Source organism: Dermochelys coriacea, chromosome 23 (assembly GCF_009764565.3).
Source record: "Dermochelys coriacea isolate rDerCor1 chromosome 23, rDerCor1.pri.v4, whole genome shotgun sequence".
Lineage (NCBI taxonomy): Eukaryota > Metazoa > Chordata > Testudines > Dermochelyidae > Dermochelys > Dermochelys coriacea.
This window is the reverse complement of record NC_050090.1, coordinates 14,301,452-14,328,806: the sequence shown is the minus strand read 5'-3', so window position 1 is coordinate 14,328,806 and position 27,355 is coordinate 14,301,452. Positions and strand designations below refer to the sequence as shown.

General features: G+C 60.2%; 2 protein-coding genes across 2 annotated transcripts; one reads left to right on the top strand and one right to left on the bottom strand.

Annotated features, from left to right (window-relative positions):
• Positions 1–907: 907 nt before the first annotated feature.
• Positions 908–9,421, bottom strand: TULP2 (TUB like protein 2). The gene is made up of 15 exons (XM_043501687.1): positions 9,296–9,421; positions 8,884–8,945; positions 8,133–8,184; positions 7,657–7,810; positions 6,675–6,788; positions 6,467–6,580; positions 5,988–6,086; positions 5,560–5,724; positions 5,169–5,272; positions 4,740–4,922; positions 3,982–4,094; positions 3,715–3,829; positions 3,273–3,371; positions 2,774–2,945; positions 908–1,665 (listed from the first exon to the last, which is right to left on the bottom strand). Exons 1-15 carry the CDS (start codon positions 9,419–9,421, stop codon positions 1,532–1,534), a joined length of 1,806 nt encoding a protein of 601 aa, XP_043357622.1. The 3' UTR covers positions 908–1,531.
• On the top strand, positions 8,202–26,154 carry NUCB1 (nucleobindin 1). Its single transcript, XM_038381578.2, has 14 exons — positions 8,202–8,207; positions 10,288–10,373; positions 12,122–12,248; positions 15,768–15,875; positions 16,123–16,255; positions 16,580–16,683; positions 17,118–17,303; positions 17,877–17,967; positions 18,595–18,653; positions 19,225–19,317; positions 23,736–23,825; positions 24,025–24,195; positions 24,601–24,712; positions 24,963–26,154. Exons 3-14 carry the CDS (start codon positions 12,138–12,140, stop codon positions 25,058–25,060), a joined length of 1,356 nt encoding a protein of 451 aa, XP_038237506.1. The 5' UTR covers positions 8,202–8,207; positions 10,288–10,373; positions 12,122–12,137; the 3' UTR covers positions 25,061–26,154.
• Positions 26,155–27,355: the final 1,201 nt, after the last annotated feature.

Genomic DNA, 27,355 nt, shown 5'->3' with positions numbered 1-27,355 from the left:
GTGGGTGAGCAAAGGGGGCAGGGGTTGCCAGAGAAAGGGAGGTTGGGTGGGGAGGCCCTGGCGGGGTAGAGAGAAGGGGACGGTGGGGCTCACTGGGGTGGGGAGGGGGGATGGGTGTCACAGACCTATGGGGGCCTCCTCTGTGCCCCAGCCTGGAACCAGTCTCCTGGGCGTGACCCCACAGTGGACAGGGCCCCATGGCCTGTCAGACAGGGCTGTGATCCCCTGGTCCCCCCCATCTCTCTGTGGCCCCCAGCCGCGAGTCCAGCCCCCCCATGGGGCATTGGCAGGGACGATGCCACCTTTGCCAACCACAGACCTGTCCACTGGCTGGCACCGGGCTGAGGAGTCCGGTAGGGTCTGGGTGGGTCAGCTCAGTGCCCAGCCAAGCTGCTGTGAGCCCCACGGCCCGGCCCCACTCATCCAACACCAGCCCTTTATCCTCCCACCAGGTTGGCTGTAGGCTGGGGGGTGGGGGCACAGCCAGGGTGTGGGGAAGCTTGGAGTTGCCCTTGTTGGCTCAGATCCTGGGTGCTCCCCCGACCACCCCACCCCCCAATCTCCCCAAAGAGCAAACAGACACACCTGTCAGCCATACAAAACAGAAGGGAAACTGAGGCAGGCACAGGTCTCATAACAATAGTAGAGACAAGGCGCACTTTGTCACAGCTGGTACTCCCCAGCAGAGGGATTCTGGGGGTGTGTCAGGTACGGGACATCGGGGGGGGGTCAGGGCTAGTGGTGAGGGGGTTGCAGGGCTCAGGGCAGGGGAGCTGGACAGGAGCAGTGCCCTGAGGTGACCCCAAGATTAGGGCAGTGCCCAGGGGATCCAGCAACCTGGGGGTGAGGTTGGCGGGGCACCCCCAAATTGGACTCAACAACCAGCCCCCCTCAGGGGTTTCGCTTCTGGGTAGATTTTATTTGGATCAAGAATCTGTTACACTCTTAGGGGTGAGGGGCACTTTACAGTCCATGCATTGGGGGGGTCCCCCAGAACAGCCCTGACCCCCGCTTCTCTGGGGGCAGGGGGAAACTGCGTCAATCAAGATGGCGGCTGCAGCTGCCATCACGGCAACGTCTTCAAGAGAGGTGAAATGGTTCAGGGCCAGAGGGCAAAGGTCAGGACAGAGGTCAAGGGTCAAACGGACCCCAGGTCAATGATGACATCAAAGGACCAGAGAGCAACAAGGAAAATCAGGGGTCATAGGTCAAGGACGAGCTAGGCCCAAAGAGGTCAGAGGTCAAAGGTCAAAATGACATTAAAGCTGCCAGAGGTCGGAGTGGTGAGAGGTCAAAGGGTAAAGTCAAGGAATCAGAGGTCAAGGGTGACAAGGACCCGTCAGCAGGGGAAGGGGTGGGTCAGAGAGGAACCAGCCACTCAGAGTAGGTCAGCATCGGTCAGAGGTCACAGGGTCGGAGGTGGCGGGGTCATTCCAAGGTCGTGGGGGTCAGAGGTCACAGGGTCATGCCAAGGGCACGGGGTCCTGTGCAGGCTTGCGGGGGTTGGAGGTCACGGGGCCATGTCCGGGGGCTACTCGCAGGCCAGTTTCCCGTCGAAGCTGGACAGGCAGATGGCGAAGGCCTGCAGGGCGCAGAGAGGGGCGCGATAGTCCATGGTGAAGACGTCGGGCGCCACCCGGCCAAACTGCAGCACAATGTACTCGGCTGGGGGGGCAGGGGGACGGGCGGTTAGTGGCTGCGTCACAGCCCCCCAAATCCCCACGATCCCCCCCAAATTCCCCGATCCTCACTCCAGACACTCCCCAAATCCCTCCCATCTCGCCCAAATTCCCCCCAATCTGCCCCACCGATCTCCCCAAATCCCCCACAGCTCCCCCCGATCCCACCAAATCCCCCCGATCATCACCCCAAATCCCCCCCAACCCACCCACCAGCTGCTTCAAATCCCTCTGATCACCCCCCAAATTCCCATAATCCTCACCCCAAATTCTCCCCAATCCACCCCACCGGCCTCCCCAATCCCCCCATCTCGCCCAAATTCCCCCCCAATCCACTCCGCCGGCCTTCCCAAATCCCCCCATCTCGCCCAAATTCCCCCCAATCCACCCCGCCGACCTTCCCAAATCTCCCCGATCCCCCCAATCCCTCCCAACCCACCCAACCAGCCTCCCCAAATCTCCCCCAAATTCCCCCGATCCTCACCCCAGATACCTCCAAACCCACTCCACCACCCTCCCCAAATTCCCCGACCCTCACCCCAGATACCACCCAATCCGCCCCACCAGCCTCCCCAAATCCCCCCCAATCCTCCCCAAATTTCCCCCAATCCACCCCACCAGTCTCCCCAAATCCCCCCAGCTCCCCCGATCCCCCCAAATCCGCCCAATCCTTACCCCAGATACCCCCACCCCACTGGCCGCTTCAAATCCCCATGATCCCCCCAAATCCCCCCAATCCACCCCACCAGTCTCCCCAAATCTCCCCCGAAATCCCCCCAATCCTCACCCCCCAACCTGCCCCATTGGCCTCCCCAAATCCCCCCGAGCCTCATCCTAAATCCCCACAATCTGCCCCAACAGCCTTGATCTGGCTCCAATGCCCACCAATCCACCTCCCCGCCCAAAACTGCAGCACAGTGTACTCCACTGGGGGGTGAGTGTGTGGGGCACAGCCCCCCAAATCCAGCCCAATCCACCCCCCCAGGCCCTGTCAGCCAAGGGCGGGAGAGAGGAGGCAGCCCTGATCCCTCCCTTGTTGCCTCCCTTCTCCCCCCACTCCAGCACTGGCTCCCCCCCACTCTCCCCCCACTCACGGTCGTGGTCGGGGACGATCTGGAAGTTCTTGACAGAGGCCTGGGTGACACGCCCGTGAAAATTGAGCACGTACGACTGGGTCTCCTCGTTCCAGGCCGGCACCTTGTTCTGCAGAACCAGCAGGTTCTGGAGGTTCCGGTTCTGGAACCGGGTCAGCAGGGTCTCATGTTCCTGGAGAGAGCCAGGGAGCCACGGTGGGGGCGGGGGTCAGAGCCTGGTGCTGTGAGCTTCCCCACAGCAGTGCGCCAGCCGGGGTGCCCCAGCGCCGAGAGCTTCCCCGCAGCAGAGCCCTGGCTGGGTGCCGTGGCATGCTGCGAGCTTCCCCACAGCAGTGCCTCGGCTGGGGTGCCCCGGTGTTGCGAGCTCCTCCACAGCAGTGCCCTGGCTGGGTGCCATGGTGCGCTGCGAGCTTCCTCACAGCAGTGCCTCGGCTGGGGTGCCCCGGCACTGCGAGCTTCCCCACAGCAGTGCCCCGGCCAATGTCCCCAGCAGCCTCACGTTTTTGGGGCGGATGCTGATTCTCTCATTGTCCGTGTTCATGCCGGGGATAATCACAGTCATTTTTCGGGGGCCCCTGAACCCCAGCACATTGGTTTCCTGTTGTGAGGAACAGCAGAGAATCTATGATCCTATCATCCCCCGACATCCCCCCCACCCCAAAAACCCTCCACACCCTCCTCATCTCCATGACAGCAGCCAGCTGGGGATGCCGGCTCTGCGAGCTTCCCTGCAGCAGTGCCCCCAGCCAGGGTTCCCTGCGCTGCGAGCTTCCCTGCAGCAGTGTCCCCAGCCAGGGTTCCCTGCGCTGCGAGCTTCCCTGCAGCAGTGTCCCCAGCTGGGGTTCCCAGCGCTGCGAGCTTCCCTGCAGCAGTGTCTTGGGGATCCCGGGGCTGTGAACTTCCCGACAGGAGTGTCCCGGGTCCAAGATTTTCTCACGTACATAGCAAATGGCCGCCAGCTCTTGCCGGATCGGAGCCGTTTCAGGGACGAAGGGTTTTTTATCTGGATTTGTCCCGTTATCGAACACCGTGAACCTGGTGCCCAGCAAGTTGGACCTGCCAGGAGATCAGAAAGGCCTGGTCACCTGGAGATCCCTCGCCCAGTGCTGAGATGCGACCGCCTCTGGGGTGGGGCCCGGGGACTGGGTATACGGGGACCCCTTGCCCAGGAGGGGACGCGGCCCCTCTGGGGTGGGCGCAGGACCCACCTGACTTTCCCCATGAAGCCGTCCCCGTCCCGGGACAGATCGATGGGGTCGAGGGAAATGAGGTAATTGGAAGTTTTGCTTTTCTTTCTCTTCCGGCCAGACATGAGAAACAGCTGAGAGAGACAAATGAACAGCCTGCCCTGGCCTCTGCCCCATGGCGCCCTCCCCTCAGCCTGTGCCCCAAAGCACCCTCCTTCTCTGCCTCCCTTCAGCCTGTGCCCCATGGCGCCCCCCTCTTCCGCTGCCTCCCCTCAGCCTGTGCCCCACAGCGCCCCCCTCTTCTGCTGCCTCCCTCCAGCCTGTATTCCACAGCACCCCCTTCTCTGCCTTCCCCCAGCCTGTGCCCCACGGATCCCCCCTCTTCCCTGCCTCCCCTCAGCCTGTGCCCCACAGCACCCCCCTTCTCTGCCTTCCCCCAGCCTGTACCTCACGGTGCCCCCCCTTCTGCTGCCTCCCCTCAGCCTGCGCCCCACAGCGCCCCCCTTCTCTGCCTCCCTCCAGCCTGTGCCCCACGGATCCCCCCTCTTCCACTGCCTCCCCTCAGCTGGTGCCCCACAGCGCCCCCCTCTTCTGCTGCCTCCCTCCAGCCTGTATTCCACAGCACCCCCTCCTTGCCTGCACCCTGTCTGTGCACCATGGTGCCCCCCTTCTCTGCCTTCCCCCAGCCTGTGTCCCATGGCGCCCCCTCTTCTGCTGCCTGCCCCCAGCCTGTGCCCCACAGTGCCTGCTTCCCCCCACCACAATTCCCCCCCCATTACCTTCCTCCCATCGTCTCTCTCCAGGTGAAGGTAGTAGAAGGGGAAGACACCCTTGTCCACCCCCTTGCGGTCCCGGCTGATGCGGCACTGAACGGTCACCCCGGGGGGCGCTGGGCGCAGCACGAACCCCTCCAGCTCCTCTGGCCGCGGGGGCCATGGGGTCCCTAGCGCCAACTCCGGCAGCTGCGCGGGAGGGAGAGGGGTGAGGCCTGCAGGGGGCTGGGGGCGGGAGAGTGACGAGAGGCCCGGGGGTGGGGAGCCTGGGCCAGGGGTTTATGGGGCCAGGGGGCAAACGCCCAGGGCAGATACTAGTGCAGAAGGTGTGTGTGGGGCATGGGGGCCTCGTGCAAAGGGGTGCGAGGGGCCAGCCTGGTGGGGGACAGCCGGGCGCAGGGGCATCCTCTGGGCACCCCCCCGTGTTACCCCGACCCTTATGCTGGAGGTGTTGGGCTGCTCAGGCTCCAGGGATCTGCAGAGGATGTCGAGGTCTCCTTCCGCCTCCTCGCCGCTCTCGGGGGGGCTGCTGAGAGACCCTGGGAGGGAGATGGGGGGGAAAGGTCAGAGAAAGCCCCAGCCCCCTCCCCCCACAAAGCCGCAATGAGTGCCCTCCCCCCCCATCCCCTGAGCCCCCCTCGGTGGCACACATGCGCCCTACCCCCTCACCCCACCGGGCGCTCCCCACCACCTCACTGCTCTGTCCCAGAATCCTTTGTGCCGAGCCGAACCCGGGCCCCCATCAGCACAGAGGGGCCAATCAATCCACCCCCACAGCCTTCCCTACCCACAATGGCCCTCTTCCTCGCCTCCCCCCACAACTCACCTCTGCTTGGGAGCTTCCTGTCCTGTTTCCTCTTGACAGGGGAAGGGGGCACTGGGGGGTCCTGGGGCGGTTGCCCCTCCCCCTCCGAGTCCCCCTCCTGGGCTGACTCCCAGCCCACAGCGCCGGCCTCCAGAGGGGCGTCCCCATCGCTGCTGTCCTGAGGATCTGAGGGGATGGGGGCGTAAATGCTGGAACAGACCCCCCCACCACACCAAGCCGCTCTCACCCCAGCCTTGCACGGGTGCTTGGCAGTGAAACCCCCTTGTGCCCGCTCACACACGAGGGCTGCACCCACCCTTTGCACACCCAGCTGCACGCCCCTCTCCCCCACCCGGGCCCGTTGCACCAGGGCCGCAGTCTCCATGAGCCCCCTTCGCACATCCAGCCCTGCCCCGCTGCCCCCCCCCCAGATCCCTGCAGTGCCCCACCTCTGAACTCCACGATGACAGAGGGGACTCGCTCCCCTCGCGCAGGCGACAGGGCCTTTGGCTTTGAGCTCCGGGGGCGTCGGGCATCAGCGCGGTCGGCTGTGGGGCAGAGAGGGGGCCAGGGGTAGAGGTGGGGGTCAAAGGGGGCTCTGTCCCCTTTAAAAGGCCAGGCCGGGCATGTCATAGCAACTGTTGCTAAGGGGTTAGGAGGGTGACAACACAGCAACAAGGTGGGGCATCCACTGCAACGGTTGCATAGCAACGGAACTGTGCATGCAGCACGGCAATGGTTGCACAGCAACAGAGTGGTGCCTGTCGGAACTGTGCATGCAGCACGGCAACGGTCGCACAGCAACAGAGTGGTGCCTGTATAAAGGTGGTAACGGTTGCACACAAAATGGTGCACCTGCGTGGCAACGGTTGCACGGAAACGGTTGCACCCCTTTCCCGGCCCGGCCAGGCTGGCGGCCCGTGCTCACCCCCTCTCTGCTTGGCCGGCCAGCCCCTGCGCCTGGAGCTGGGTGCCGCCTTGGCCTTGTTGATGGGCCGCGTGTCCTCCAGGACGGCCTCTTCCAGTTCTGCGTCGGAGGCACCTGGATGGGGGGGGTAGAGAGTGACTGGGTGGGCGGAGCTGGGGGGGGTCCCACCGGGGATCCCCCCACCCAGGATCTGCCCCTCCCCCATTACCTGCGGCCTCCCCCGCAGCTCGGGGGCCCCGGTCCAGGTGCACGGAGCTGCCCCAGGCATCAGCGGGGCGATGGGCCTCCGGGACCGACTCCACCAGGAAGGGGTTGCTGGTTCCTATGGGCAGAGAGAATCTGTCACCTCCCGGGTGCCAGCCCCGCCCCCATCAGACAAGCCCAGCCCCATTGGGTGAGACAAGGGGCGCTCTGCCATGCTACAGCTTAGAGTGGGTGGGGCCTAGTGGCCATCGGCCACACCCCAAAATCCCACACCCCCTTACCTGGGCCTACTTACTGGAAGCCCCGCCCACAACAGACAAGCCCCACCCCTTCCCTATTTTGGTTAAAAGGGGGAGCAGTTCTGCCCTTTGTATAAAGGCCACCTGCTAGTGGGCGGAGGCTAATTGCTGTCAGCCCCGCCCACAAATCACAGGCCACGCCCACATTTACCACGCCCCTTCTCTCTTTTTCCTATGGATGGCTGCCTACACTACCGCTGGTAGGGGCGGGGCCTAATTCTTGGGAGCACCACCTACTCTTAGCGAGTCCCACCCCCAAGAAGACCCGCCCCTTCCACCTCTCTCTTGACTGACAGAGGGATACCAGGACAGCCACTCCCTCTGCTGTGGGCGTGACCTTTGTTTAGGAAGCCCCCCTCCAATTGACAAACCGCACCCCCATGGACAAACCACGCCCCTTTCCCCTGCCTTCTTCTCTGACACAGGCAAACCGTTAACCCCCCTTGTGGTATTACCTCTGTCAGAGGGTGGGGCCTATTTTTGGAAGTCACGCCCCTAATTGATGAGCCACGCCCCTACCTTGAGTTTGGAGGAGGGAGAGTCCCGCCTCCGCCGTGACCTGGCTGTATGGGATTTCACCAGCCAGCCAATCACCCCAGTGAAGAAACAGGGCTGAGACCTGGGGGGAACTCATTACACGGGTGAGGACAGAGGGACCCCGGCTCCCGCCTCTGCCCCCGTTCTCACCGTTGCAGAGGCTGTGGTCACTGCAGGACTCCATCAGGGGGGTGCGCTCCTCGAGCCGGCGCCCCCGGCGGCCCGTCACCTTGACGTCGGGGTTGGCCTGTACCATGAGTGGCTCCTGGCGCTTCCGGCGCTGCTTCTTCTCAAAGATGCGGCGCTGGGGTGGGGGGAAGGGGGCAGGAAAGGAGAACAGACCCTGGAGGCACTGCCCTGGGGAGACACCCCCCCACACTACCTTGGGATCCAGCCTCAGCCCTGATCCCCTTGATCCCAGAACCCCCTGGGGGCGACGGGACACCACTCCCAGCCCCGATTCCCTCCAACTCAGAACCCCTTGGGGTGCCAGGGATCACCACTCCCAGCACTGATCCCCTCAATCCCAGAAGCACCTAGGAGGTGCGAGGGTACTGCTCCCAGCCCCAATCCCCTCTAACCCAAAACCCCCTAGGGGGTGCAAGGGCACCGCCCCGGGAACCTACCTGCAGCTCCAGCTTCTGCTGCCGCAGGGAAGCAGGCTCCTCGCCCAGGCCGCTGGAAGAGAAGGAGCCGGGGGCGTTGGGCGGCGAGATGGGGCGGGAGGGCAGGCGCTGGTAGGAACTCCGCGCCATCTCGCCGCTGGCCACACACCCAGGGGCCACCCCAGCAGACCCTGCCTTCACCAGTCCCAGGGGCTGCCGCGGCCGGGGCACGGGGGGGTTCCGATCGCCACGGCGCCAGGATTTGTGACATCATAAGTGCCCCCAGATGTACCCCTGCCATGCAGCGCTGGGACGCGGCCCCTCAGGGGTGGGGCATGGGGGTTGGGTATACAGGGACCCCTCGCCCGGTGCTGGGACACGGCCCTTCTGGGGTAGGGTCTGAGAAACTCGGGGGGGGGGAGTCAAAGCAGGGGGACTCTAAGGCGGGGAAGTTGGGGACCTTGGCCTGGGGAGGCCCCTGGAAGGGTATAAGAGACCCTGGGGGGCCCAGCGTAGATACCCTCTGCTTAGAAGGGGGGCAAGAAGCAACCCCAGCAAGTAGGGAAGAGGGAATAAGGGAAGCAACAGCTGCTAATTAAGCCCCCTCCCCCCCCCCCCCCCGATAAAACAGGATTAGCTCATTAGGGATTAACGAGGACCAGACAGGCTGAGTGCAAAGACAACCTGCCCCGAACACACTACACCCCCCCCGGCACATCGCCCCCCATCCCTTAACGCACCCCCAGATCCCCTATCCAATCCCCAAGCTTACATGTCTCCCCGCCCCGCTGCGTTCATGGTGGGGGGGTGGTTGTGGCCAGACTCCGGCTGGGCCTGGAGGAGAGAAAAATTCACTGAGCGCCACAAGACTTGTTCATTGTTTCCCCTTGGACACATGGAACCCAGGAGTCCTGGCTCCCAGCCCCCTCCTCTCCCCTCCCCTCCCCTCCCCCTGCTCTAACCACTAGACTCCCCTCCCAGAGCAGGGGAGAGAACCCAGGAGTCCTGGCTCCCAGTCCTGCCGCCCGCTCTAACGACTAGACTCCCCTTCCCTCCCAGAGAGAACCCAGGAGTCCTGGAGTCCAGACCCACTTTTCATTCTGGCTGTCAGCCTTCAGGGATAGGAGAGGGGCATCCCCCCACCCCAATCTCAGACCTGCGAGAGTTGCGGGGAACGGGGATACCGGCTCCGGGTCTGGATCCAGCTCCGGCTCTGGAAGGTCTGATCTGGGGAGGTGGGGAGAGAAGGATGAGATCTGACCCCTTCCCTCGCAGTCCCAGCCCCCGGCATGTCGGATTGTCTCCTCCATAATCGGCTTTGGTTTCTTAACCTGCCAGGCCCTGTGGCCGGGTTTAAAGGTGTCCACGTCGCATGGGGCCAGGGCAAAGACAGTCCCTGCCCCAGCTGAGATCAGGGCCCTATCGTGCCAGGTGCTGCCCAGACCCATGGCGGGAGAGAGCCCCTGGTAAGGGCAGGACAGGCCTATGATTTTGGGGGTTCACCTAGGAGGGGATCAGCTAACCGGCAGGAAAAGAGGAGGGGAAGGTGTCTGTGTGGACGGTGGTTGTGTGAACCCACTTCTTGCCCCCCATACCCCTTTACACACTCACCCCTTGCCATCCAAGCTGAGCTGGTCCCAACCCCCCCCACCCCGCCTGCACAGACACCCCCCCCATCACCTCACAGAGGGGGCCAAATACTTCGCTGTGCAGTGCTGGGCAACAAGGGATGAAGGGGAATTCCCTCCAGGACTCTTGCATTTCCTCTGTAGGGACTGGCTGGCGGGGGAGGGGGGGGCAGGCACTGGGGCATGGGGCCTTTCCCCTCTAGGGGGCGCTGGCTCCCACCCGGACCCAGGGCAGGGACTGGCTGGCTCAGGGGGGCGTGGAATGGGGGTGTGGCCTGTGCCCTCTGCCCTAGTCGCCCCCTTCTGACCCCAGTTGCCTCTTTACTCTCTCTTGCCCCTTTCCCGGGGTGTAGTAGTCAGGGGCGGGCAGGGGGCGTGGCTGTGCATGCAAATATCGACATGTGGGCGTGGCTAGGCAGGCACGTATCGCCCAGAGGGCGTGGCCTGCCCGGGAGAAAACAACGTGGAGCAAGAGGGGGAAGGGGGCGTGGTTTGCCGCGGGGGGGGTGGGACATACGCGGAAGGGCGGGGCTCTCTATGCAAAGGAGGGGGCGGGGCATCCGGGCGGCAGGAAGCGTCGTTTCCGCTGCTCTCTTGTGACGAGCGGAGCCGGAGTCGGGAGCGGGGCAGCAGCGTGAGTCCGGGCGACACCGAGACACCCCCCCCCCGGGAATTCCCCTCCCTCCCCCGCCGGGCTCTGCCCCCCCCCCCGGGAATTCCCCTCCCCCTCCCCTTCCTCCGGGATCTGCCCCCCCCGGGAATTCCCCTCCCTCCCCCGCCGGGCTCTGCCCCCTCCCGGGAATTCCCCTCCCCCTCCCCTTCCTCCGGGATCTGCCCCCCCCCGGGAATTCCCCTCCCTCCCCCGCCGGGCTCTGCCCCCCCCCGGGAATTCTCCTCCCTCCCCCGCTGGGCTCTGCCCCCTCCCGGGAATTCCCCTCCCTCCCCCGCCGGGCTCTGCCCCCTCCCGGGAATTCCCCTCCCTCCCCCGCCGGGCTCTGCCCCCTCCCGGGAATTCTCCTCCCTCCCCCGCCGGGCTCTGCCCCCTCCCGGGAATTCTCCTCCCTCCCCCGCCGGGCTCTGCCCCCTCCCGGGAATTCCCCTCCCCTCCCTCCGGGATCTGCCCCCCCCGGGAATTCCCCTCCCCTTCCTCCGGGCTCTGTCCCCCCCGCCCCGGGATCTTCCCCCCCAGGACTTCCCCTTCCCCCACTGCCAGGATCTGCCCCAACCCCCCGGGAGCCCCCATTCCCTCCTCTCTACGGAACCCCTGGATTCTCCTTCTGCCCCCCTGGGAATCCCCCTGGAATCTGCCCCCAGTCCCTCCTCCACTCCTCTCCTTTCCCCCCCCATCCCCTATGGGAATCCCTCTGGCCACCCCCAAGACCTGCTCCTCCCCTCTGAGATCTTCCCCCTCCCTCACTCCATGGGGATTCCTCCCCTCCCCCGTCTCCTCCACCTGCCCCTCTCCAGGGGGATTCCCTCCAGCCACCGCCTGGGTCTGTCCCCCAGCTTCCCCCTGTTTCCCCCTGGGGTCCTCCATGCGGATCCCCGCGCCTCATCCCTGAGATCTGTCACCCTGCTCACCCCCCCCTTCAGCCCTCCTTGGGATCCTCCAGCCCCCCTTGAGATTTTCCCCATTCCCCAGTGCCCACCGGGGATCACCCCCTCAATCTCTCCCATCCCAGGGGATCCCCCAGCTCCTGCCTTCCAGCCTGCCCCAGCTCCTCCCTTGCCTGGCCTTGGGGGTCTTTTCCTCCCCTTTACCTCAGGGACCCCCTCAGACCCCAGCACACCCCCTGGGTTTCCCCTCATGAGACCGAGTTGGTGGTGAGCCCACGCAGGGACCACACTTCCCCCGGCAGCCCCCACTTTTCGAGAAGGATCCTCTGATGCCCCCCTGGCTTCATCCTCTGTAACATCCTCTCCTGCACAGGGACCCCCTTCTCTCTCTGCCCCCCAATAACACAGCGGATGGGAGTAAGCCCTGTATATTCCAGGAGACCCCCCCAGCCTCCTCTTGGGCTCCCTCCCGTAACACCCTGTTCTGTCCCCCACCCAGGACTGGGACCTCCTGCCCCCCAACATCACAGCAGTTGGGCGTGAATCCCATATAAGTATCCCCCAAGAATGAGACCCCTCCTTTCTCAGCACAGGGACCCCATGTACTCTCTGCCCCCTAACATATTAGAATGGGGTGAGCCCCACAGAGGCCCCCTGCTTCAGGGAGCTTCCCCACCCAGAGACCCCCTGACCCACTCCCTGGGCTCCAGCATCCCTCCCCTGCCCCAGTAACACCCCCTTCCATCCCCTGCTCATTCTCCACCCCACATACAGCTGACCCTCCCCTCCTAACCATCCGCCTTTCCCCTCCCCCGTTCTCTGCAGGCGAACTCCAGAAACCATGCAGCTCTCCTGGCTTTTGGCCACTGCCCTGTTTGCATTCGCAGCGTCTGTGCCCATTGACCGGCCTAAGGCAGAGAAGAAGGTGGAAGAGACACCCCCAGAACCACCGGTAAGAGGCCGGGTCTCGGCCCCTTTTCGGACTGGATGTCGCTCCATCACCTTGTAGCAGGGAGTTCCACTGGCTGCCAGCAAGCCCGAGTCAGTTCCAAGCCCCATGTTTAGTCTCTGGCCACTTCTTTGACCCTGTGATGCACGGTTTGGTCAGGGCACGGCAAGCTTGGAAACCCTTTTTTGGTCTCAGACCCCGTTTCCTTTTTTTTTTTTTTTTGACCCAACAATGCACAGTTGTCTTGTAGCAGGGAGTTCCGCTGGTGTATCTCCAGGGCTGAGTTGCTTCTGTGTGTCTGGGGTAACTGTCTGGCCTTGTGTCTGAGCCCTGCAGGATCTTCAACACTCCTCCGCTCCTGTGAGCTAGGGCAGTGCTATTCCCCCATGTTATAGATGGGGGGGAAACTGAGGCATGGGTCATCGTCCGAGCCTTCCTTCTCCCTGAGCCCGACCTTCTTTTTATAAAACCTCTCAGGCATTGGAGTTTAGCTGCTATGGGGTGCCCACTCTTGGCCCCATACGGTCCCTGGGGGGAACCCCCTTCAGTGCGACCCCCCCACTTTGTCACAGGGGGTCACGACAAGACCTAAATGTGTGGGGCAGATCTCCCCTCCCAGCGCTACCCACTCCTGGGTTCCCATCCCTTTGATGGAGCACTGGTTTCTGATGCAGTCTCTCATGGTTTGGCCCTGATTCTCTTGGGGAATATCCAGAGACTGGGCGGGTGCTAGGGACCCCGGCTAATAACAGTTCGGCTAAAAACAACAGATTCCCAACACCCCACCCCCCTGCGGCGAGGGCAAAGGGAAAATTCTAGCTTGTAGGTGCTGGGAAGACAAATCAAAGGGTTTCCTGTTACGGGTGTTACAGTTGGAAAGCTGAGAACCCCCCACTTAGGGGGCTGTGTGTTTGAATTTAACAAGACCACTAACTCAGCTGGAATAGGATTGAAGTCAGACAATAAATCAATACTTCATCTGGCTGGCACACAGAAGAAATGCACTACTCGCGGCAGCCCCAAACTCCGCTCGGTTCTAACGCACTCCCCCAAATTCATGCTGGGGATGCTGGCTGGGGAGGGAGAAACCCCTTGGAAGTTGCTTTGGCTCACAGCTTCATTTGAAAATGATCAACTGACCTAATCAATAATCCAAGGACATCTGGTTGCTGGTGAGATCAGCTGTTGCTGCAGTAGGCTTTTAGTGGCTTGGACATGAATGAAAACATCAGTCCACTGTTACGTGGATTACACCTCGGCTTGGCCGGTTTGATTTTTATGGATCGATTCAGCAGCGAAGATCCAGGTTTATTTTTACACCTATTTTCAGCTTTTCTCAACGTCGGTTTTCACGGGGGCTCGGAATTCGGAAAGTGGAAAGCTTTCGAGGCGTCAAGACATGCATGGTCAACGTCGTGTGGTGAACCAGGCCATGGAAATAGCCTTCAATCAAATCGTAATAGGCTTCCCAGCAGTGTTTTCTCTCTCTTTACCTCTCTGGGCATTTTGATTTGCCTTGACAGCACTGGTGTTTTCCGCGTGTCTGGGGAAATCGCAGTTTATGATCCAAAGTTGGATCCTGCCGCCGTGCCCCCTTACCGAACACACCTGAATGTTTCCTGCCTGTCTTGTCAATTACCGATCTGATCATTAAGGGAATCATTAAGAAAGGGGTAGATAACAAGACAGAAAATATTAAATTGCCTCTGTATAAATCTATGGTACGCCCACATCTGGAATACTGTGTGCAGATGTGGTCACCCCATCTCTAAAAAGATAGATTGGAATTGGAAAAGGTTCAGAGAAGGGCAACAAAAATGATCAGGGGTCTGGAACAGCTGCCATATGAGGGGAGATTAATAAGACGGGGACTTTTCAGCTTGGAAAAGAGACTCCTAAGGGGGGATACGATAGAGGTCTATAAAATTATGGCTGGTGTGGAGAAAGTAAATAAGGAAGTGTTATTTACTCATAACACAAGAACTAGGGGTCACCCAATGAAATGAACAGGCAGCAGGTTTAAAACAAACAAAAGGAAGTATTTTTTCACACAACGCACGGTCAACCTGTGGAACTCCTCGCCACAGGAAGTTGTGAAGGCCAAGACTATAATAGCGTTCAAAAAAGAACTAGATAAGTTCGTGGAGGAAAGGTCCATCGATGGCTATTAGCCAGGATGGACAGGGATGGTGTCCCTGGCCTCTGTTTGCCAGACGCTGGGAATGGGCGACGGGATGGATCACTTGATGATTCCCTGTTCTGCTCATTCCCTCTGGGGCACCTGGCACTGGCCACCGTCGGCAGACAGGATACCGGGCTAGATAGACCTTTGGTCTGACCCAATTTAGCCGCTCTTTTATGTTTTTATGATCAATTCCTTGTTTCAGTTTCATCAGTTACAAACAAGATCTATGATCAAGCCTTTAAGGCAGAAGACAGTGGTTAGAGGAATTCCTGATAAGCTAGAAGCATCTCTCGTTAGCTTATTAATTACAGACAACACCTGCCTCTCAGCAGTGAGGAGAAGTCTCTCTCTGGGCTAAATCAATGCGGCCAGAGGGAGAAGACACACGATCCAATAATAAATAAAATTTAATGGCGTCTCCCACCCATTTCGGGGGTCCTGAGATGAGACCCAAGACTTCCCTTCCCTCACCCCCGCGGTATTCCAGGACCAGCATTAACCCTTTTGCACCTGCTGGCGAGCATTGCAGCGTACGGAGGGAAACTGAGGCAGACTGCAGCCTGCTGAAAAAGATGATGGAAAATTCCCGGCTGGCACAGGTGGGCAGCACCCCCTGCGGGCCTGCCAATGTGGTTTGAATACAGGGCTGGAGTAGGGTGTTCCTCAGCACTGGACTGCATTTTGTCTGATCCAGGGCTTTTGCCCTGGTCGGCTGGGGCGGCGCTACTGGACGCTGAACCAGACCCCGGCAGTCCTGTCCCCGACCCCCCCGCCCACCACCCAGCCCAGGACAGTTAGCTCGTAGATCACGCACCAGCGTTGGCCTGGGGGGACGTGGGCCCAGCTCCAGTGAAGCCAGGAGGCTTGGGTAGCCCCCGTGTGTTTATTAACAAGCGGCGTCAGGGCAGGCCCGGGTCGGGCCCCATCACCTGAGGGCTGCCGTGGGCATGGTCATGTTTTGGCTGGTGTGTTCTGGGAAGACGGATCTTAAAGGCTCTCCTCTTGGGAAGATTGTGGTAGCGCCGAGCGCCCCCCACAGCTCGACTAAGGAAAGGGAGGATCATGTACAGATGGGGAAACTGAGGCTTAGCCCCCCTCCCTGCTCTAACCACTAGACCCCACTCCCCTTACAGAGCCGAGGAGAGAATCCAGGAGTCTGGGCTCCCAGCTACGAGCCCCTCATGGTGCAAGTAAGGTGTCAGCTGAAGCAGGACGGGCGACCGTGTTGTGTGTGGTCGCTGTACGTCCCTGGCAGATTCAGTGTGTCCTGGAGGAGATGGGGGGGCACGTCCGGGGCAGGTGGGCCCGTGTCCTGACCTCTCGCTGTTCCTCGGCAGGACACGGGGCTGTATTACCACCGCTACCTGCAGGAGGTGATCAACGTGCTGGAGACAGACAGCCATTTCCGGGAGAAGCTGCAGGCAGCCAATGCCGAAGACATCAAGGTGCGAGAGATGGGACGCGGGGCCTTTCCCCTCTGGGGGGCGCCCTATCCGGCCTCAGGGTGGGCTGGCTGGCGGGTGGGGCATGGGAAAGGGGGCATGTCTTTTCCTGCCGCAAGGTGGGCTGGCTGGCGGGCTGTGGAGGATGGGGAAGGGGGCGTGTCTTTTCCTGCCCCAGGGTGGGCTGGGGGGCGGGGCATGGGGAAGGGGGCATGTCTTTACAGCAGCTCCTCCCCTTTCTCCGCGGCAGAGCGGGAAGCTGAGCAAGGAGCTGGACTTCGTGAGCCATCATGTCCGCACGAAGCTGGACGAGCTGAAGCGCCAGGAGGTCTCCCGGCTCCGCATGCTGCTCAAGGCCAAGATGGACGCAACCATGGAGCAGAGTGAGTGGGGAGCTCGGATGCCTGGGTTCCTTCCCCGGTGCTGGGAGGGGAGAGGGTTTTAGTGGGGCGAGGGAGGGCTGGGAGAACTTGGGTACTTTTCCCAGCTGTGTTAGTGGTACCTGGTGAACTTTTACTTTTCCCTCTCTGCCTCAGTTTCCCCACCTAAGCAAGGGAGGATGGGGGCCAGAACCCCCCAGAGGGGAAAGGCCCTGGGCCCCATTCCCTGCCCTCCTGAGCCAGCCAGTTCCTGCCCTGGGGTGGGAGCTGGCACCCCCTAGAAGGGATAGGCCCCGTGCCCCATTCCCTGTCCTGTGTCTCCCCTAGATGTGCAGATCGATCACCTGGGGCTGCTGAAGCAGTTCGAGCACCTGGACCCCCAGAACCAGCACACCTTCGAGGCCCGCGACCTGGAGCTGCTCATCCAGGCGGTGAGTGCGGGGTGGGGGTGGGGAGAGGTGGGAAGGAACCAATTCTTTGGGGGGGATGGGGTAGGCTGGGAGGGGGCAGCTGGGGGGTTGGTGGGGTGGTTCATCCCATCCTATTCCCACATATGGTGATGGGAACCCGCCCCCGTCCCCACACGGGGAAATCCCCTCCTGTTAACCCTTTAACGCCCTTGTGGGGGTCTCCTTGGATCCATTGGACTCGCCCAGCATGGGGTGGGGGTAGAGCATGGGGGCGGGTGAGTCTGCCCCCAAGGAAGGGTGGAGAGAACATGATGTAGTTGGGTCAGAGCAGCAGGGGCTGGGAGCCAGGACTCCTGGATTCTCTCCCTGGTTCTGGGCGGGGAATGGGGTTTAGTGGTTAGAGCGGGGGGGTGGGGGACTCCTGGGTTCCGTGCTGACAGCCGCCTCTCCTGCAGGCCACCAAGGACCTGGAGAACTACGACGCGGCGCATCATGAGGAGTTCAAACGATACGAAATGCTGAAGGAGCACGAACGGCGCGAGTACCTCAAGTCCCTGGACGAGGAGAAGCGGCGGGCGGAGGAGGCCCGGTTCCAGGAGCTGCGCCAGAAGCACAAGGAGCACCCCAAAATCAATGTGCCGGTAAGGACCCCCACCCTCGCAGGGGGCTGGGCTGACCCCCAGCTGGACAGAGCAGGACATGGGAGTTACCTGGGGAACTCCTTGCTGCAGGATGTATAGATATGTGGGGGGAGATGCATTTGCCTGCAGGACCTGTTACTGCAGCGGTCACAGGTCAGCATTAATCTGCAGAACTCCCTGCTTGGGGGGCGGGAGGTTACCCCAGAAAGCCCACTGCTGTGGGGGATGGGAGGTGAGGAGGGTCACCTGCCTCTGTCCAGCTACAGGGACACGAGCCACTAGAGGGTGCCACAGAGCCAAGGGCCAGGCTTACACTGAATTCATCTGCGGAACTCCCCGCTGCAGAGGGCGGAGGTGGTCTCCAGTCATGGGCTTGGGCAAGGGGAGGGCTAGATGCTTGGGGTGGGGGGAGATTAGCCCCCCGCCCTTTTTCCCCCAGCTATGGGAAAATATGGAGTAATTGCAGGGGGGAGTCAAGTGGGGCAGAGCCTGAATGATGATTGGAAGGTGGGGAGCTGGGAGCCAGGAGACCTGGGTTTTATCCCCTCCTCCCCTTGACTCTGCCCCCTACAGGGCAGCCGAGATCAGCTCAAGGAAGTCTGGGAGGAGACAGATGGGCTGGACCCCAGCGAGTTCAACCCCAAGACCTTCTTCAAACTGCATGGTGAGGGGCCTATCTCCTGCCGCCCCCACCCTGTGATACCACCCACCCCCGCCCCAGGAAACCCAGAGTCCTCTGCCCCGCTCCTTGCAGGGGGCAGCGCCCCCTGCTGGGGAGGTCACCCCAGGGAAGTTGGGCACATCCTGTCCTCTGTTCAGGGTTAGGGTTAGGGATTTGGGGGCTGGCGGAGGGGGTCAGGTTGAGTAACACACTAGACCCCTTGGAGTGGAATGGGGGGGAGGGTGCTGTAGGAGGGAGGCCCCCCCCCAAGCCAGCTTTCCTCCCCAGCATTTTCACACAGAGCCGGCCATCCCACCCCATAGTGGGTGGAGAGAAATTGACACCCCCCCCAAGCCCCACCCCGGCGTATTCAGCCCTTGGCCCCCCTGCGGGGTAGGGTTTGACATGAGGATGTCTGGCTCCTGGGGAACTAGGAAACTTGTCACCTGTCGGGAGTCACTGGGGGAGAATGAGGTGGGGCTGGCGCCTCCTAGAGGGGAAAGGCCCCATGCCCCATTTCCCTGCCCCCCTGAGCCATCCAGTCCCTGCCCTGGGGCCAGATGGGAGCCAGCGCCCCCTAGAGGGGAGATTCCCCTGCCCCAGCTGCGCTCACCCCCCCGTCTGTTGCAGACACGAACAGCGACGGGGTTCTCGATGAACAAGAATTGGAAGCGCTTTTCACCAAGGAGGTGAGCTCCCGCGGGTGCTCCCTTGGGGGGGTGAAGGCTTCTGGGCAGGCAGGACCTGGAATCCAGGGCTCCCTATTATCCTTCTTCCTGGACCCCAAGGGAGTGGGTGTGCTGGGGGTGGGGTGTGCGCATCGGGGGCAGGAGAGGTAGTCGGACAACAGGGGGTGGCAAACAGAGGGGGAGTGTTTGTGGGAGGGGAAGGGTCGAGAAGGGAGCTGGGATGAGTGGCTGGCGGCAAAGGACAGGAAGGTCCTGAAGGGCAGATCTTCTGTGGGTCGGTATATATTTTTTTTTTTTTGCAGAGGAGGGGGAGCTAAGCTATGGGGATAGCAATGGGATGGGGTTGAGGAATGGGGGGGATGAGCTATGGGGGCAGGCTGGGTGTGACAGACTATTAGGGGGCAGCGGTGGGATGGGACAGGCGGGGCAGAGCTGTGAGCGGGGATGGAATGGGCGGGACTCTTGCGGACAGCAGTGGGGGGACGGGGCTGAGCCTTGGGGGTGGGTGGGCGGGGCGAAGCAGTCAGGTGGGGGTTGATCAGGTGTCTTCTTCCCCCCCTGCCTCCCCCAGCTAGAGAAGGTCTACGACCCCCGGAACGAGGAGGACGACATGCTGGAGATGGAGGAGGAACGTCTGCGCATGCGGGAGCACGTCATGAAGAATGTGAGTGACTGGGGCAGGGGGTCGGCCGCAGGGCCCTGGGGTGGGGGTGGGGGTCCTGGCCCTCAGTCTATTGTAGGGGGTCCCGGATTCGATGTCTGGTCTATTCCCTGGCCTGGGGGACTGTCTCTTGCTCCCACGCTCCCTCCTGGGGCTAGCCACTGGGACTGGGCTCCAGCCCCACTGCATCCCACAGCGGGGCTGACCGAGCCAGGCTCCTGGGAGAGCCGGGAGGGAGCCCAGGGCTCTGTCTTGCCGGCCCATTGTCCATCGGTCCCCCCTTCTCGGGAAGCAGTGGGGGCGTGGCGGTTTGAATCCTCTCTGCCCCACAGCGTCTCGCGAGGGGAACCAGCGGCGGGGCTACAGCAGAATGAGGCGTTGTGAGAGGCCCCCAAACAACGAGCTGCCCCGGGGGCTCTGCCTTGTCACCTTAGCTGGGCCATTTGGGGGATCCCCCCAAGCCTCAGAACTTGAGGTTCCGCCCTGCCTTCCCCCAGCTTAGCTACCCCTTCCAGCCCCCCAAAATCTGTCACCCCACGTTCTTCACTCCTGTACCCACCTGGGGTTTTCCCCTCCGCTTCATCGCCCCCGAAGGAGGCAATTCACTTTGGCAAAAAGAAACCAGAAGCTTTAGTTGATACAGGGGCTTTTGGCTGCTTTCTTTCCTGTGCGGACCCCTAAAAACATTTGGCTGCAGGGAGCAGACCCTGTTGGAAATCTTAGATGTAGGCATCTATGCGGCAATGGTGTCTGCAGCCTTAGGGGTTCAGATCCCCGCGTTGCTCTCCCTGGGGGGCATCCGGACCCGGATTGCAAGCTTAAATGGCAAAACCAACACAGCGAAGGGGGAGACAGGCCCGTCCAACGGCTTTTCCCCAGCGGGGATGGGAATCAGCACCTCCAAATTGGAGATGGTGGCCCTCTGTTACCAGATGTGCCCGTTACTTTGGGGGGTGCTCGTTTCTTAGGGTTACTCTTCTGGGGGGAGGGAGGGTCCTGTAATTCTAGTAATGTGCTGCTTATGTCACTTGTGTGTTCATATGGAGTGCGACTCCTTCCTTCTGCAAGCCCCCTCCCAGTGGAGCTACCCTGCAGGACCTCAGTTCCCCAGAGCTGGGTTCCTCCAGCCCAAGGACTAGATGAACGAACGAACACACACACACACACACACACACACACACACACACACACACACACACACACACACACACACACACACACACACACACACACACACACACACACACACACACACACACACACACACACACACACACACACACACACACACACAGCAAGTCTGAGTGGACCAGGTCAATCAGCACCTCTCAAGCTGATCCCCTCATATGTCCCTGTACTCAGTGGGTGGGGTTAAGCAGCACTTTCAGCTGCCCCCCACCACCTCCTATGTGCCACAGCTTTAACACGTCCCTATTCCACTTCCAAGTCACAATTGTACGGGCAGTAACCCACTTGAGGAGCAAACTCCACAGTCTTTTGGGGCCCTACAGAGATCTTTGGCTTAGGTAAAAGAAGCGTCGCTGCAGAGTAAATGGGGGAAGTTAAGAACACAAAAGAGTAAAGTTCAGAGAGAGAGAGAGAGAAGCAACCAGCTTAACCATAAAAAGAACAGGAGGACTTGTGGCACCTTAAAGACTAACACATTTATTGGAGCATAAGCTTTCGTGGGCTACAGCCCACTTCATCGGAGGCATAGAATGGAACATATAGTAAGAAGATACATATATACATACAGAGAAGGTGGAAGTTGCCATACAAACTGTAAGAAGCTAATTAATTTATTATCAGCAGGAGAGAAAAAAACAAAACAAACAAAAAAAACCCCATAAAAGTTTGACTAATAGTGATAACTACCCAGGGAGAGCTAAACCAACATAACATACATTTGTAAAGGTTAATACCTGAGGTAGAAAAGAAATCAGAGAGAAAGAGGAGGATTTCACCCTCCCTGAAGCTTGAACTGTTTGGGGTTCCTAGGTGATGGGGGTAGCTGCGGGTCCTGAGGGCAGGAAACAGGCAGAGCCCCCAGCAAGATCAGTCAGGAGATGATGGAGTCCTAGTGGAACTGATGCAGAGTTTGGGTCTATACGTCAGGACTCTTACTTGGGCATAGGTAGGGGTTTTGTAGAGAAAATACAATGTTCAAGGGAGAACACTAGATTTGTTTCTGGGTAAACTGTTGACTCAAGGGTTTTCTTTCCGCTAGACCATAGGAGCTGATCACTCTTGGCTCTGGATGGTGGTTTCTTCCAGGGAGCTCACAATGCAATTCGGGAGCTTCAGTATTTTGGATCTCAATCAAGGATTTATTACTAGAATTGGTCTGATAATGGCCAAGCTGGGTGTGTGCAGCCGTGGGTTCATTAACATTTGGAGCAGGGATCCCCCATGATCCAGTGCGTCCCTGCTTTTCTGGTCCCAGAGTTCAGGGCGGTTCTCTGTTTTCCATTCTGTATGCTAATGGAGATGTCTTAATCTTGTCACCCTTGTCAGGAGGGGTCTAGGTATGTCTCCCATCCATCCTTCACTGCTCTCTGCAAGCCTTTTCTCTGATCGGTTTTGGTTCAAGAGGAGACTCGTGGTGGGGGTGTCTTTCATGAGTCAGACAGGCTAGATACTGTGCCCTGGTTCCCCAAAAACACAGAGCTGACTGGTATCGCCTCTCCCAGATGAAAGGGGACAGCTGTCCCCAAGTCAGGGGTAGCAGCTGCCCTTAGTGGCCAAGTTTGAGTATCTAGGGGTCGTGTTCAGGAGTGATGGTGAGCAGGGGTTCGACCAGCGGATTGGGACGGCGGTGATGCACCAATCTGTGGTGGTGAAGCAGGAACAGAGTCCCTGGACGAAGCTCTCGGTTTGTAGGTTGCTCTATGTCTCCATCCTCCCCTTGGGGCGTGAGCTTTGAGGAATGACCGAAAGGGCTGAGATCGCAGGTGCAAGCAGTGGAAATGAGGTTTCTCCGCTTCCTTTCCAAGACAAGGTGAGGTGCTCAGCCCCATAGGAGGGCTCGGAGCAGAGCCGGGAAAAGCAGCGTAAAGGAAAGAGAGGAGGAGGAAGAAGAAGCAGTGAGGTGCTCTTGACCGTGGTTTCTAAGCGTGTCAATCCTGCGGGCCTCGGCATCTCCGCGGTGGGCATTTCGTCTTCCTCGCTGTATATTCGAGGTCTTGCCTGGACGCTGTTCGGTCTCCGAGTCAGTTTCTGAACAGTAAAGCGGGAGGGCGGCTGAGTCGCATCTTGTTCATCAACCGTTTGCTGTTGTCCCAGGCCCGGTTCTGCAATAGCCCAAAATTCTTAGCTGCTTTTCCGATTCTGTCTGTTCCGCGTGAAGGTCAAGGACCCAAGTGACAAAAGCTGTCAACGAAAGCCGACAAAGACCCACGCGCCAGTTGTAACAAAGAGAGACACGGGGTCGATGGATCTGGCACCAGATCTCCGTCGCTACTGGGGACAATTCCAACCGGGAGTTTCCCCGTGGGTCTTCCCAGTGAAGGACCCTCATTTCTCTTGTAATTCTGACCATACCATATGCGTATGCATGACGGTGTCCACCCCCTTTTCCTCATCTGGCCTCCTGCACCCACAAATAGCGGGGTGCCCCATTTTTCCCCGTAGATAGTTTCTCTGTGCCTCTTAGTCCTTGTTCACGTCTCCGTGTGCGGTGGGACAGAAAGGTCGGTGACGCTACAGTTATGGGCCAAAAAAGAAAAGGAGGACTTGTGGCACCTTAGAGACTAACAAATTTATTTGAGCATAAGCTTTCGTGAGCTACAGCTCACTTCATCGGATGCATCATTTCACCCTCCGTTTGCTGCAGTTTACGTATGTAGCGCTGGTTCCTGGCCTCGGACGCCTGTCGGAGTCCCTGGTGCCGGCAGATCAGTGGGTTGCAGCGACTTCGTTGAGTCGTACGTGTCCATTTTCGGTGCAGCTGGGCATCCTGGGAAGTCCAGAAAGATCCATCTCTGCGTACCCAGCACGTTACCCGTCTCTGGGATTTCTCTCGATCAAGCTGTTGGATCAGTGCGGCTCGGAAGCCACCTGCCACCGGCTCGTTTTCCAGCGAGCGAGCCGCGTCATCCATACTCCCCATAACGCTCGTGTCCGTGGTGATCCGCAGCCTCGTCCCAGGGGGTTCCCGTTTTTGAGGGGTCCCCAATCCAGCCCGCGGCTCCAGTACCTGCTCTGGTCTCCCATGTGGCAGGGAGAAAAATCAACCCCCCCCCCCAACACGCAGCCACAATGCCAGGGGGATGGGCACAGAGTTAGACAGAAAATTCCCATGTTGGGGCCCAGGATGGGAGACAAGGGGGGTGGATGGGGAGGCAGAGGGAGGGATGGGGAGTTCTGGGGGGGCCCAGACCCCCATCTCACCCCTTTATCTCTCTCCCCCCTCCCCCCCGCAGGTGGACTTGAACCAGGACCGGCTGGTGACGCTGGAGGAATTCCTGAAATCCACTGAGAAGAAGGAGTTTAACGAGGCCGGAGGCTGGGAGGTGGGTGTCGGGGTGGGAGGTGGAGTGGGGGGCAGCTGGGACATTTTGGGGTCTGTCTTCTGGGGTTGTTGGGCTCTCTTGTGGGGGGGAGGAAGCTGGAGGGGAGAGTCTGTGTTGTCTAATGTGGGGGTGGAGGTTGAGAGCAGGAAGGGGAGGGGTCGATCCCGGCACTCACCCCCCCACCCTCCCCACCCCCCAGACGGTGGACGAGACCCAGGTGTACTCGGAGGCGGAGCTGCAACGGTTCGAGGCGGAGCTAGCGGCCCAGGAGGTGGAGCTTGGCCGGCGGGCGGAGCAGCTGCGGCGCCAGCACCAGGATCTGCAGGAGCAGCAGGTCCGGTTGGATGCCCAGAAGAAGGAGTATCAGCAGGTGGGGGCGCTGTGGGGTCCCCCCCTCCCATCCCCCACCGAGGGGTGCGGGAGGAAGAGCAGCTTTGGGTGGGGGGGGACAGCCCCTCTCCTGCCTAAGTTGGGGATTTCCCCCCCCTGCCCTGGGGAAGTGACACTGCAGGGGGCAGGGGCTGCCCCCCCGCCCCAAGGAGTGAGGAATTATGGGGCAGGGGATCAACTGCCCCCCAGGGGACGGGGGGAATCTAGCCCCAGTAGCAGAGCGCTCTCTCCCCCCCCCCCTCCCGCCACGTATCTGTCCCGGGGGGGGGCAGAAACTGGCAATTCCCATCCCAGAGGGGCGGGGTAAAGGCTGCCCTGCTTCCGCCATCAGCAGGAGCCAATGGAGGTGCAGGCCCAGGATTAACCCTTTCCTCCCCCCTCCCAGGCCGTGCTGCACATGGAGCAGAGGAAAACCCAGCCGGGGGCGGCACCGGTGGCTCCCGACCCCGGGGAGGAGCTGAAATTCCAGGCCCAGGCCCCGCACGCCGCCCCGGCAGGTAAGATGGAGGCTCAGGACTCCTGGGTTCTCTCCCTGGCTCTGAGGAGGGGAGAGGGGTTTAGTGGTTAGAGCCGGGTGGGGAGGGCTGGGAGCCAGGACTCCTGGGTTCCCTGCTTGGGGAGGGGAGAGGGGTTTAGTGGTGTGCGGGGGGAGGATGGGAGCCAGGACTCCTGGGTTCCCTGCTCTGGGAAGGGAAGTGAGGGTCTAATTGCTTCGTGCCAATCCCCCTTCTCCTGTCTCTGTTCCAGATCCGGCCGCACCTGCAGCCCCAGCCCCTGAACAGAACCACGTGGAACCTCCCCAGAACCAGCAGCCGCCATCGCAGCCCGAAGTCCAGATCCAGTGAAACCCTGTGTGAGCTGGAGATGGGCGGGGACTCATATGGGCCCTGCCTCTCCCTCTCCTGGGCCCTACCCCTCTTCCTTCCCCACTGGTGTAGGGCTGGGGTCCTAGTATAGCATCCAGGCCAGAGGCTGTGCTGTCTGCAGTCCCTTTTTTGGCCACTGGGGGGGTGACATTGAGTCTTGTCTTTTTTTGGATCGGGGCCTCAGTTGGAGCTGGGGGCTGTCTTTCTGCCCCATAGTACTGCACTGTAGTAGGGGTGTTTCCCAGCTTCCCCTCCCTCCCCCCCAAAAGCCTCCTGCTTTTGGGGGGGGGCTGGTTATTGCCTCCACCCACAGAGTCCATCTCCCCATGTTCCTAGCTGGGGGAGAGGGGCATTTGAATGGGGAAGCACTTGGGGTTTGGCAAAGAGGGGGTGGGTGTGTCTTGATTGGAGGTGACAGAGCCCCCCAAATTCTCAGCTCCCACGTGTTTCCATATTGCTTGTGGGCCTCGGCCTCCCCCTCCCCTCCCCTGTGCCGGTCGCGGCGATGAAAGAGACGAAACCCCTTCCCCCCCGCATTGTCCTGGACAATAGCACAGGAGGATAGACACCCCCCCCCCCCCAACCCTCCTTAACATCCTTCAGTCCCTGGCCGCCTTGCCGAGCTGAGTGGGGTTTACTTGATAACTTCCCCCCCACCCCCACCAAATTCTAGATGCAGTATTAACACCAATAGAAACAGGTTTGTTAAATGTGGGGGCGGAGCTTCCCCTAAGCTGGCCCAGACCTAACTAGCCCAGGGGCAGGGCATGAGCAGACCCATGTTAGAAATTATGGGACTTGGCACCAGACTGTTCTAATCATGGGCATTTTGGGAGAGACTGGGGGTGGGAGGGACAGGACCTAGACCTGGCAGGAGTGTGTGGGTGATCTGCTGGGGGATAGACCCCCTGACACCCTAGCAGTGCTCCCCAACTCCCCCCACCCCAGACTCATAGCAGCTCTAGGGGTGCTCTGCTGTCCCCCAAATCTGCAGTCTCTGCCCTGCAGCACAAGGAGCAGTCATTTGTCTTTCCACCTCACTGTTTTCCCCACATAAAGGGATAATTTAAGACTTAAACTGGTCTCATTTCTGGGCTTGTGGGTGGAGCAGGGGGATGATTTTAGCTGGGGCTGACAGACTAGAATCCTCTGTCCTGGGCTCCAAAGGATGTTGAAGAAGCTGAGAAAGTGGGGAAATGCCTGTTTCCTGGGGGGGGGGGGGGGGGCAGGAGGTGATGAGTTTTTTTTAATTGATTTACTGAATGAAGTGAGGGGGTGGAGCCTGTGGGACTATTTTAAATATGGCCCCACAACTCCCACCTGTTCCTGCCTTGTTATCCTGCTGCCCTCTGCAAATCCTGAGAGACTCTCCCATGCTGTGAAAAAAAAAAAAAATCCCCCCCCCCCCACGCAATGCACAGGCAACCTGTGGACCTCCTTGCCACAGGATGTTGTGGAGGCCAAGACTATAACAGGGTTCAAAACAGAAAGGGCCATCAAGGGCTATTAGCCAGGCTGAACAGGGATGGTGTCCCTAGCCTTTGTTTGCCAGTCACTGGGAATGGGCCACTTGATGATTCCCTGTTCTGTTCATTCCCTCTGGGGCACCTGGCATGGGCCACTGCCAGCAGCCAGGATACTGGGCTTGATGGACCTTTGGTCTGACCCAGTCTGGCTGTTATGTTATCAGTGACTCTATTATGATTATAAATGGAACTCAGATGCAATTTTTACCACTTAAGGAATAAAACCCATCTTGCTTAAATCACCTCAGAAAATACTTTTGCTCCCTGTGATCAGCCACTTCCAATCTCCTTCGCTTACCTTTAAGTATGAAAAGGTTTAAAGGGGCTGGATTTTTTGCCCCCCTTCTGTGGGGCCACAAAGTACATTTTACCCCCATTCCTGCTGGTACAGCAACAGGGGCCCCACATCCCAGTCCTGCCCCAGGGTTTGGAGTGGGGGCTTTGTCTGTTCAGGGAGCTTAGTTGGCTGCAAGGGCAATTTCAGTGAGTTCAGGGAAAACTTTCTGGCTCTAAGGGGAGGGCAGCAGCAGACCTGAATTTCTGAGCAGAGGGGGAAGGGAGCCTGGGAGGGTTTTAAGGCTTGTTTGGACAAACAGCTGGGCTGGGCCAGGGCTCAACTCCCATCTAGGTGCCGGAGGAGGTTGGCCCTGCTGATCCATGTGTCATGGGTGGGCAGGGAGGCTCAGCTGTGTGTAATAAGTGACTCAGGGCAACCTTGGGAAAAGGTTTAAACTCCTACCCTGTGCTT

What these genes read in the sequence shown, in the direction of transcription:
- TULP2 (XM_043501687.1), bottom strand. Translation starts at nt 9,421, where the DNA reads ATGGAGGAGACAATCCGACATGCCGGGGGCTGGGACTGCGAGGGAAGG. An exon ending in TGGATCCAGACCCGGAGCCG is followed by an intron (nt 8,946 to 9,295) that starts GTATCCCCGTTC and finishes TCTCTCCTCCAG; the next exon opens with GCCCAGCCGGAGTCTGGCCA. An exon ending in GATCGTCCCCGACCACGACC is followed by an intron (nt 1,666 to 2,773) that starts GTGAGTGGGGGG and finishes CTGCCCCCCCAG; the next exon opens with CCGAGTACATTGTGCTGCAG.
- NUCB1 (XM_038381578.2), top strand. Translation starts at nt 12,138, where the DNA reads ATGCAGCTCTCCTGGCTTTTGGCCACTGCCCTGTTTGCATTCGCAGCG. An exon ending in TGGAGCTGCTCATCCAGGCG is followed by an intron (nt 16,684 to 17,117) that starts GTGAGTGCGGGG and finishes CCTCTCCTGCAG; the next exon opens with GCCACCAAGGACCTGGAGAA. An exon ending in GGGAGCACGTCATGAAGAAT is followed by an intron (nt 19,318 to 23,735) that starts GTGAGTGACTGG and finishes TCCCCCCCGCAG; the next exon opens with GTGGACTTGAACCAGGACCG.